This window comes from Bufo bufo, chromosome 5, assembly GCF_905171765.1.
Source record: "Bufo bufo chromosome 5, aBufBuf1.1, whole genome shotgun sequence".
In the NCBI taxonomy this organism is placed as follows: domain Eukaryota; kingdom Metazoa; phylum Chordata; class Amphibia; order Anura; family Bufonidae; genus Bufo; species Bufo bufo.
In genome coordinates, this window is record NC_053393.1 from 527,490,317 (window position 1) to 527,502,644 (window position 12,328).

General features: G+C 49.3%; 1 protein-coding gene across 1 annotated transcript in view; it reads left to right on the top strand.

Moving 5' to 3' along the window:
- Positions 1–6,512, top strand: part of FAM133B (family with sequence similarity 133 member B) — a 30,741-nt gene extending 24,229 nt beyond the window's left edge. Inside the window, exons 9-11 of the mRNA XM_040431179.1 lie at positions 95–193; positions 1,930–1,968; positions 6,000–6,512. Of these exons, the coding sequence (XP_040287113.1) occupies positions 95–193; positions 1,930–1,968; positions 6,000–6,086 (225 nt within the window). The 3' untranslated portion in view covers positions 6,087–6,512. The remainder of the gene's footprint in view (positions 1–94; positions 194–1,929; positions 1,969–5,999) is intronic.
- Positions 6,513–12,328: the final 5,816 nt, after the last annotated feature.

The window sequence follows — 12,328 nt, forward strand, 5'->3', positions numbered from 1 at the left end:
AAAAATATATATATATATATATATATATATATATATATATATATATATATATATTTTTTTTTTTTTTTTTAATAATTCAACCTTTCAACTTAAGGATGGGAAGAGTGTGAGCAGGAAGAGACGACGTCCAGAAGACGATGGTCAAAGATACTCCTCTTCCGAGTCTTCGTCTGGCTCAGAATCAGAAGGAGAGGTTAGTGGGTTTTAGGGTATGGTCTTCAGGGTTATGATCTAGTCCGGATGATCCTCTGCAGTCTGTATTCAAGAAATTGAATAAACTGGAAAACTTTGGCGCCCTTGTCCACACTAGCGCAGTGTCTTTTAGTTATAACAGAGGCTACAACGCTCTGCCGGATCCATTTTTATAAATGATACCCCTGGTGCCTGAAGGAAACCAATGATTTAGGAGTCTGTTGGGGTCTGCGCGGTTTGACAGGGCCAGTCAGGTTTCCACTACGTGTGATTTCTGCTGCGTGCTATTCTTTCCATCAAGATATACTTGAAGCCTAACTGAAAAGAACAAACACAAGTGTCAACAGCGCCAGACTTCAAGGGGATGACCACTTAAAGAGGACCTCTCCCCACTCCTGACTTGTCTGTTTTAACAGCTTCATGCATTCCCCATGTAATAACAATTCTGGAGCATCTATTCTTATGTCTGTATGTTGTGCCGTTCCTTTATTATTTCTACTAGAAGTTATGAATGAATTGCTAGCAGTCTGCAGTAATGCTACAGAGGGGAGGTAACCAGTTGGGGGCGTGTACCTGCACAGACTGACAATGGCAGCACTGATTGGATAGAGTCAGTCTGTGCAGGTACACGCCCCCAACTGGTTACCTCCCCTCTGTACCCTTACTGCAGACTGCTAGCAATTCATTCATAACTTCTAGTAGAAATAATAAAGGAACGGCACAACATACAGACATAAGAACAGATGCTCCAGAATTGTTATTACAGGGGGAATGCATGAAGCTATTAAAACAGACATGTCAGGAGAGGTGAAAGGTCCCCTTTTACATGTAATCTAGTCAGATGTGTTTGAAATGTGAATATAGTTATTATATGCTCTGCTCCATTTTGACAGTGCCTTAGGCCACAACCCCTTTGTTAGCCAAATCTATGCTGGTCACATGAGACACTTGTCTTAAAATTGGACCGAATGGCATGTGATGTGACCCCTTCATCCACCTCACCCCCCATCCCCAAAACTTCAGGAAAGTAGCACATTCGATATATTTTTCAATGGAAGGCGGCAATGGTCCCATTGCATGCCACCCCATCAGTGGTCATTATGTGTAAAGTGCCCACCCCCTTAAATATTTGAGTGTTTATATATATATATATGTAGAAGGCTCTGTTCTAGGGAATGTCCACCCTTGTCAGTCAAACGGCAGGTGGGTGCTTCTTTATCTGTGGGGACAACCCCTTCAGAGGTGAAGAACTTTTGATATTGAGACAAATCGATTCCCTCATCACCTCCTGTTCGCTCTGTTCTCACCTGTGCTGTGATCTCTGTTTATAATGGAAACCACAATGTGGTGATGGATCTGTCATACAGCAGATACGGACGCCATTGATTCGATTTTAGTGGGGGTTGCAGATCCATTTGGTCTCCCTTTACACGGCAGCACTTGCACTTTCATCCAGTCGCCTTGATTCTTGATGCTGCGACCTGACCCTGCCACCAGCTGCAGGTCCTGCTGTGTGAAGGATGACGGTGCACTATGACATGAATCAGAGAGTGCACAGAATTTTGTACCTAAAACTGAAATGGTAATTCATAATAAGTAGAAGACTAAATATCACTGCCCCAAAAGTGTGGTATTGGTTAGTGGAAGAGTAATAGTATACTTTTATGTATGATGTCTCATCATCAGTGCGATATATCATTGTTATTATACATGCTGACGTGTTCTCTACTTCCTCAGGCCTATGGGAAAAGGAGAAGAAGCAGTGAAGAGAAAGCGGTAAGTATCCGAGGTGTCTGTTTGTGAAGGCCGTTATCTGAATGTGAATGTTACACAGATGGCGGTATTCAGTGGGGTAGGTCAGTAGACATAGTGCTGTTACCTAAACTCTGCAATCAGATATTTAGCTGTAAAATAATATCCCCGCCGCCCCCCCCCCCCCCCCCCCCCCTTTACGTCGATATGTCCCCCTAATGGTCGGCATGAGACAACTGTTTTAATACATTTGCTTTCAAATTGCTTCGGACTGTAGTTACTTTGAGCCCTGTTAATTGGGCAGTCCCTGGCTCTTCCGTGTCAGTACAATGGTCCGTACTGTTCTTATGGACTTGTGTGTCCTATCCCGATGAGACGGCACTGGTGCTTGAGGACAGTTTGCATCTGCAGCATGTAGTTTTTTTTTGTAAAAAGCTTGGCACTAAATGCACACTAATGCAGGGGGAAGCCTCGGGTCCCTAGGGTGGCACATTACATCTGTGCATGGCGTTATTCCACAGCAGCATAGGTTTGTCCTACAGTATGTGTCTACAGCTGCTGTTATATAGGTAGTAGGGCTGCAGCTAACTTATTTGAATAATCGATTAGTTGTCGATAATTTCATCGATTAATCGGGAAAAAACACCAAATTGACAAAAAAAAGGGTTTATATGATTTTAGTTAAAAAATTATGTTCAAAGGCCATATTAAAACAAATTTAGGAGTTACATAATTATAAAAATTTTGCATTACAATGTAAAAAAGACAACATGTCCACATGGTCAGGACTGAGGATAGGGGATCTGTGGATGACACACTGTTATGGGGGGGATCTGTGGATGACACACTGTTATGGGGGGATCTGTGGATGGCACACTGTTATGGGGGGGGGATCTGTGGATGGCACACTGTTATGGGGGGGATCTGTGGATGGCACACTGTTATGGGGGGGATCTGTGGATGGCACACTGTTATGGGGGGGATCTGTGGATGGCACACTGTTATGGGGGGATCTGTGGATGGCACACTGTTATGGGGGGGGATCTGTGGATGGCACACTGTTATGGGGGGGATCTGTGGATGGCACACTGTTATGGGGGGGATCTGTGGATGGCACACTGTTATGGGGGGATCTGTGGATGGCACACTGTTATGGGGGGATCTGTGGATGGCACACTGTTATGGGGGGGATCTGTGGATGGCACACTGTTATGGGGGGGATCTGTGGATGGCACACTGTTATGGGGGGGATCTGTGGATGGCACACTTATGGGGGGGATCTGTGGATGGCACACTTATGGGGGGGATCTGTGGATGGCACACTTATGGGGGGGATCTGTGGATGGCACACTTATGGGGGGGATCTGTGGATGGCACACTTATGGGGGGGATCTGTGGATGGCACACTTATGGGGGGGATCTGTGGATGGCACACTTATGGGGGGGATCTGTGGATGGCACACTTATGGGGGGGATCTGTGGATGGCACACTGTTATGGGGGGGATCTGTGGATGGCACACTTATGGGGGGGATCTGTGGATGGCACACTTATGGGGGGGATCTGTGGATGGCACACTTATGGGGGGGGGCTGTGGATGGCACACTTATGGGGGGGATCTGTGGATGGCACACTTATGGGGGGGATCTGTGGATGGCACACTTATGGGGGGGATCTGTGGATGGCACACTTATGGGGGGGATCTGTGGATGGCACACTTATGGGGGGGATCTGTGGATGGCACACTTATGGGGGGGATCTGTGGATGGCACACTTATGGGGGGGATCTGTGGATGGCACACTTATGGGGGGGATCTGTGGATGGCACACTTATGGGGGGGATCTGTGGATGGCACACTTATGGGGGGGATCTGTGGATGGCACACTTATGGGGGGGATCTGTGGATGGCACACTTATGGGGGGGATCTGTGGATGGCACACTTATGGGGGGGATCTGTGGATGGCACACTTATGGGGGGGATCTGTGGATGGCACACTTATGGGGGGGATCTGTGGATGGCACACTTATGGGGGGGATCTGTGGATGGCACACTTATGGGGGGGATCTGTGGATGGCACACTTATGGGGGGGATCTGTGGATGGCACACTTATGGGGGGGATCTGTGGATGGCACACTTATGGGGGGGATCTGTGGATGGCACACTTATGGGGGGGATCTGTGGATGGCACACTTATGGGGGGGATCTGTGGATGGCACACTTATGGGGGGGATCTGTGGATGGCACACTTATGGGGGGGATCTGTGGATGGCACACTTATGGGGGGGATCTGTGGATGGCACACTTATGGGGGGGATCTGTGGATGGCACACTTATGGGGGGGATCTGTGGATGGCACACTTATGGGGGGGGATCTGTGGATGGCACACTTATGGGGGGGGATCTGTGGATGGCACACTTATGGGGGGGATCTGTGGATGGCACACTTATGGGGGGGGATCTGTGGATGGCACACTTATGGGGGGGGATCTGTGGATGGCACACTTATGGGGGGGGATCTGTGGATGGCACACTTATGGGGGGGGGTCTGTGGATGGCACACTTATGGGGGGGGATCTGTGGATGGCACACTTATGGGGGGGGATCTGTGGATGGCACACTTATGGGGGGGGATCTGTGGATGGCACACTTATGGGGGGGGATCTGTGGATGGCACACTTATGGGGGGGGATCTGTGGATGGCACACTTATGGGGGGGGATCTGTGGATGGCACACTTATGGGGGGGGATCTGTGGATGGCACACTTATGGGGGGGGATCTGTGGATGGCACACTTATGGGGGGGGATCTGTGGATGGCACACTTATGGGGGGGGGTCTGTGGATGGCACACTTATGGGGGGGGATCTGTGGATGGCACACTTATGGGGGGGGATCTGTGGATGGCACACTTATGGGGGGGGATCTGTGGATGGCACACTTATGGGGGGGGATCTGTGGATGGCACACTTATGGGGGGGGATCTGTGGATGGCACACTTATGGGGGGGGATCTGTGGATGGCACACTTATGGGGGGGGATCTGTGGATGGCACACTTATGGGGGGGGATCTGTGGATGGCACACTTATGGGGGGGGATCTGTGGATGGCACACTTATGGGGGGGGATCTGTGGATGGCACACTTATGGGGGGGGATCTGTGGATGGCACACTTATGGGGGGGGATCTGTGGATGGCACACTTATGGGGGGGGATCTGTGGATGGCACACTTATGGGGGGGGATCTGTGGATGGCACACTTATGGGGGGGGATCTGTGGATGGCACACTTATGGGGGGGGATCTGTGGATGGCACACTTATGGGGGGGGATCTGTGGATGGCACACTTATGGGGGGGGATCTGTGGATGGCACACTTATGGGGGGGATCTGTGGATGGCACACTTATGGGGGGGATCTGTGGATGGCACTATATAGCATATTATGCTATAGGTGTCATCCACAGATCTCCCTCATAACAGTGTCTCCCAATACACCGGCCCCGCCGCTTACAGCAGTATAATATCTAAAGAGTATTCCTTAACCGGCAGTAACTTTTACTTGAACTTTAAATCAGCACTATAATCTTTATTACCTTACAAATACAATGAAGCTCCAGTAACAGGCAGAGCGGGCGGCAGCGTTACGTCACTCACGTGACGCGCCTGCTCCGCCTACTTTATGAATGAAGCAGGCGCGTCACGTGATTAAGTGACCATACGCCGCCGCCCCCCCCGCTCTGCCTGTTGACGGAGCTTCATTGTAAGGTAATAAAGATGCGCTGATTTAAAGTTCAAGTAAAAGTTACTGCCGGTTAAGGACCCGCAGGCAATAGCGCCTGACCACCCGCTCTCGCCCGCATAGCAATGAATCGGCTGATTATTCGATAACTGGATTCATTGACAACGAATCTCGTTATCGAATATTATCGATAACTTCGATTAATCGTTGCAGCCCTAATAGGTAGTACTACTGGTATAACAGATGTAACTGCAGATGATGCCCCTTCCTTTGGGTGCCATGTAAACTTACTAACCTGTTGTTCCCTGTGTGACAGTATAAAAGTAAGAAAAAGAAGAAGCACAAGAAACATAGTAAGAAGAAGAAAAAGAAATCTCACGCCTCCAGATCGGATTCTGAGTGACCCTCCAAGAACCCCCCGAACATGTGCAATGACTGTGACAGCGGAAATTCATCCACGTAGCTGTAATTAGATCTGTCATAGAGGACCAGGCATGTCATAGGAGACACCCCGCTGCACAGTGGCATCACGTCAGCTTCTTTATGCCACCAGTGAATTTTTTTTTTTTTTTTTTTTTTTTGGTAGTAATTGTATTATAGGGAAGGGGAGCGGCTGAGTTCTTCCTTTTGTTCTAGGAAGGGGTAGCACAATAACTGGTACCACATATATAAAGCAATATTACCTCAATATCCTATTTATCCTAAGGCTACTTTCACACTCGCGTTTTGTGCGGATCCCTCATGGATGGATGCGTTCATATAATACAACCGTCTGCATCCGTTCAGAACGGATCCGTTTGTATTATCTGTAACATAGCCAAGACTGATCCGTCTTGACACACAATGCAAGTCAATGGAGGACGGATCCTTTTTCTATTGTGCCAGATTGTGTCAGTGAAAACGGATCCGTCCCCATTGACTTGCATTGTGTGTCAAGACGGATCCATTTGGCTCAGTTTCATCAGACGGACACCAAAAGGCTGCAAGCAGCGTTTTGGTGTCCGTCTCCAAAGCGGATCCTTTTCCATTCAGAATGCATTAGAATGCAAACTGATCCGTTTTGGACCGCTTTTTAGATCCCTGAACGGATCTCACAAACTGAAAGCCAAAACGTGAGTGTAATAGTAGACTAACCATGCTGAGGGGTGCAGGACATATGGCCCTGCCACAGACTGGTGCTAACAGCGAGGCACAAGGGTGAAGTGTTTCTGCACCTTAAAAAGGCAACGTTTATGATTTACACCCTAATTTCTGATATGCACCTCATTCTGATTCTGTGCATTCTCCAGTGTGCAGAAGCCTGTTACAGAATGGAGGCTCTGCAGAGCACTGCTTGAAAGAGACATTCAGGATGTGGAGTCCCCCTGCAAGCTGTGCAACGGAGGAGGGCACACAGCAGCATGGAGCTGAACATGGCAGCCAGGGCTTCAGTAGCGTCCTGGCTGCCATGGTAACCGATCGGAGCCCCAGGCTTACACTGCTGGGGCTCCGATCGGAGGAGCAGGGGAGAGGGGATACTGTGGCCACTGCCACCAACGATTAATACTGGGGGGGGGCGCACTGCGCCACCAATGTTTTTACTATTGGGATGGGGGTGGGGGGCGCACTGCGCCACCAATGATACCTCTCTTTCACATACAGGAGGCGGGAGCTGGCTGCAGAATCACATAGCCGGCTCCTGACCTCTATGAGCGGTAGCTGCGATCCGCGGCACCTAAGGGGGTTAACTACCGCGGACCGCAGCTGCCGTTTATAGAGGTCGGGAGCCGGCTATGTGATTCTGCAGCCAGCTCCCGCCTCCTGTATATGAATTAATGAAAGACTCATCTTCATTGGTGGTGCAGCGGCCACAGCCCCTCCCCTCCTCTTGTCTCCTCTCCTGCCATTGGCGGCAGCAGCACAGGGGGAGGAGACACGGCTTCCTTCTCCCCTGTGCTGCGGAGGGAACACAGAGAACGCTGAGAGCAGCGCATTCTGTTCCCAATACGTTATCGGTATATCGGCAAAATAGATGCCGATAACGTTCAAAATCCTCAATATCGGCCGATAATATCGGTAAAACCGATAATCGGTCGATCCCTAGTCCTCAGCGCTTTGCGGTATCGTCAAAAATGGAAGAGCTTTTAAGTAACCTCATCCACACCCTGCATAAAAAATAAAAAAAATCTACATGTAAGTTGACCTGCAGTGCGGGTTTTTAAATCCTCAGCATGTCTATTTACTGCATAAGGAGAAATGCATAAGTATTTCCTCCCTGTGTGATCATACCCTTAAAGGGCTTGTCCAGGATTAGCAAAACATATAGCTGCTCTCTTCCAAGAACATCCTTGCCCCCGTCCATGCGTTTTGTCTGGTATCGCAACTCTGTTCCATTTCGAGTTAATGAAGCAGAGCTGCAGTACCGCACACGGCCTGTGAACAGGGGTGGTGCTGTGTTTGGAAGAAAGCAACCTTGCTTTTCTAATCTTGGACAACAGCGAGAGCATGAGTTGTCCGATTACTTAGGCAACTACACGACCGTAAACGCCTCTTCTGCAGGGTTCCTCTACTGGCGAGGCTCGCTGCATTGTACTTTTGCACCTTCACTCCACACTTCTGGCAGGAGACGTACTTGTAGGTTATGCACACACACCATTTTGAACATAGTGCAGATGAGCTCTAGGGTGAGGTAAGTGTGTTTGTAGGTAGTTACTCATCGCACCGCCCAGGATCTGTCAGATGATTTGTACTGCAATAATGAGGGTTTTCCATTGGGAAGGGCTCAGACTCTGTCCATTGGTACAAGGCCCAGCAGGACTGCATTTAGAGGTTACCTTCCATGGTGAGATCAAGTGGCCCTCTGATAACTACCTGGAAGGATAGTTGTTTTTTTTTTTTTACTTTCTTTGAACCAAGCTTATCATCACTAGAGACCGCACGCAGTCTCTCTCCTGATAAATGTCACTTTCAAAGGACATTCTATGGCAGAGTCTGGATCATGCTCCAGTTTTGGACCTTGCACTAGAGAAAAATGCAGGACCCCATAGCTGGTAATGAAGCTAAAAAAAAAATCACAGCGTGGTCTGGATCCTCTCACAGATCAGCCTAAGGGCTGTTTCACACGAGGGGGATGCCGTGCGGGTAATCCGCTGCGTGAAAGCGAGCCAAGCCCCGCTCCGGACAGCAGAGACTCGGAGCAGTAACATGATTGATAACGCTCCGTGCCTCTCTGTGATCAGTGAGATAAAGTCACCCTGATTTCGTAGTACAAAGATCGCATTATCAATCATGTTACTGCTCCGTGTCTCTGCTGTCCGGAGGCATCCCCGGAGGCATCCCCTCGTGTGAAACAGCCCTAAGCGGGGCATGCACAAGGTTCGGTGGAGTTTTTATGCTTGCAAATACCAACCCAGACTAGGATTAGAGGGGTTGCACAGGATTGGAAAGGGTGTAAGCTGCAGGTTGATGGGGCTCATTTATCAAAACTTGCCACCCATAGAAACCAGTCGGTGATTAGCTTTCATTTTTCCAAAGCTGATGACGGCTAAGATCTGATTGGTTGCTATGGGCAACTAGGTCCGTTTTTCTGTCATTTTGATTGAGTGTCGCTATATTCATAGGCATTTTTTCAGTAAAAAAAAAAAAAAAAAAGTGAAAAATTGTTGGAAAACACACTCGTGTTCTTTTTAACCAAAACTATCAAAATTAGTTTTTTCTCCTTTGCTACGCACAGTTTCAGGGTGAAATCCACAGTGAACCCCCGCAGTACATTGATATGCTGCGGATTTGTAACCCACCCCAGCAAGTTGAGGCGATGCAGGGAACATGCAGTTCTTCAGAACATGGTGAATTTGTTTGACAATTTCTTGGACACTGCTCGAAGCTACACATAGATAGTGGTGGCGTGATGTCACCGTAATGCGTATTTATGGCCATCACGTCCCCAAGGGAGGTCAGACGGTCCCCACACAGATTTTTTTGCATGTCTTACAAGTGCGCAGCGACCGCTATCAGTAGTGCAGATCGGTCTAGTTGACCTCTGTGGACTCGTTACTGAATTCGTCAGCTTGTATAAAGTTGCATTTGTTTTGTATTTTTTTATATATATATTAATATTTTACCGGCTTCATATTGAAGCTCAGCTACTTAGATTTTGGTACCAGACGCGTTCAGAACTTGTCCTGTTTTATGAAAGTGAATTATGAATTGAAATAAAACATCTTATAATGATTGCGTTTTACTGTTGTCATCAAGTATTCATTTCATAGTTTTATATATATTTTTCTTTACAGAGCACTTCAGAAAAAAATACTCCACTTAAAGGGAATTAAACAATGATGACCAATCCGCAGGATCGGTCATCACATTTTGATCAGTGGGGGTCTGACTCCTGAAACCAGCGCCAATCCGCTATTTGAAGGGGTGTCACAGCGCTCGAATTGGTGCTTTGGCCACTTCATTGTACACCAAGCACAGCGCCGTACATTGTATAGTGGCTGTGCTTGGTACTGCAGCCCCGGTCCATACACTTGAATGGGACTGAGCTGCACAAAGGCCATGTGGCTAATGGACGTGATGTCTGCGCTCAACCAAAGAGTCCGTTCAGACATTGATCACCTAACCTGTGGTTCACACATTGTTGCTGAATGCATGCTGCGTTTTTTTGCAGATTTTACCCTCTGCGTTGCAAAGGGTGCAATCCACAGTGAACACCCGCAGTACATGGATATGCTGCGGATTTGTAACCCACGTGCTTCCTGGACGTGTTGTCCCGTGTGCAGGAATGGCGGTTCTTGACGTGCTCTCCTGCACAGAGGTGACTAAAAATGTGGAATAAAACTTCAGAGGAGTCTTCTAGATCTTCTCTTGTCGCCATCGTACCTCCCAAAACTGACCAATCAAGTAAGACTCAGACCTGGGATACCACGCTGTCCTGCCGGGGGCGGTCAACTCAGCATTTCTGTACTTACAACTGTGCTGACCCCTGGCAACGGAAAACATTGCCGCTCATGGAGGAGAGGTCAGTGTGCGATTGCGCTGTTTCATAATGTTATGAAGCTACCTGGCAGTCATCTTGGTAAGATGGACACTGGCTGTAGCAGGCAGCATTATGGGGGACACTAGCTGTAGCTGGCAGTGTTATGGGGGACACTGGCTGTAGCTGGCAGCATTATGGGGGACACTGGCTGTAGCAGGCAGCGTTATGGGGGACACTGGCTGTAGCAGGCAGCATTATGGGGGACACTGGCTGTAGCAGGCAGCATTATGGGGGACACTGGCTGTAGCAGGCAGCGTTATGGGGGACACTGGCTGTAGCAGGCAGCATTATGGGGGACACGGGCTGTAGCTGGCAGCGTTATGGGGGACACTGGCTGTAGCTGGCTGTGTTATGGGGGTCAATAGCTGTAGCAGGCAGCGTTATGGGGGACACTGGCTGTAGCTGGCAGTGTTATGGGGGACACTGGCTGTAGCTGGCAGTGTTATGGGGGACACTGGCTGTAGCTGGCAGCGTTATGGGGGACACTGGCTGTAGCTGGCAGCGTTATGGGGGACACTGGCTGTAGCAGGCAGCGTTATGGGGGACACTGGCTGTAGCTGGCAGCGTTATGGGGGTCAATAGCTGTAGCAGGCAGCGTTATGGGGGACACTGGCTGTAGCTGGCAGCGTTATGGGGGTCAATAGCTGTAGCTGGCAGTGTTATGGGGCCGGCGGGACACTGACTGTAGCAGGCAGCGTTATGGGGGTCACTAGCTGTAGCTGGCAGTGTTATGGGGGTCACTAGCTGTAGCTGGCGGTGTTATGTGGGACACTAGCATGTGTAGCTGGCGGTGTTATGGGGGTCACTAGCATGTGTAGCTGGTAGTGTTATGGGGGTCACTAGCATGTGTAGCTGGTAGTGTTATGGGGGTCACTAGCATGTGTAGCTGGTAGTGTTATGGGTGTCACTAGCATGTGTAGCTGGTAGTGTTATGGGGGTCACTAGCTGTAACTGGCGGTGTTATGTGGGACACTAGCATGTGTAGCTGGCGGTGTTATGGTGGACACTAGCTGTAACTGGCGGTACACTAGCTGTAACTGGCGGTGTTATGGGGGTCACTAGCTGTAGCTGGCAGTGTTATGGGGACACTAGCTGTAGCTGGCGGTGTTATGGTGGACACTAGCTGTAGCTGGCTGTGTTATGGTGGACACTAGCTGTAACTGGCGGTGTTATGGGGGTCACTAGCTGTAGCTGGCAGTGTTATGGGGACACTAGCTGTAGCTGGCGGTGTTATGGGGGTCACTAGCTGTAGCTGGCAGTGTTATGGTGGACACTAGCTGTAACTGGCGGTGTTATGGGGGTCACTAGCTGTAGCTGGCGGTGTTATGGGGGACACTAGCTGTAGCTGGCGGTGTTATGGGGGTCACTAGCTGTAGCTGGCGGTGTTATGGGGGGGGGGGGGGGGTCACTAGCTGTAGCTGGTCATTGATACATCCTCTCATTATAAACCCTATTGGTAGTATCTGTCCGTGCATACGGGTAGATTTGAATAATTCTGCAGCTGGCAAGAGCTTTATATATAGTCACGTGGTACCCATACTACAGCAGGAGCGACCAATGAGGTAAGCGGCTCAGGTGTGATGACGTTACCAAAACGCAGAAGCCGATTGGCTCGGGTTGTAACCATG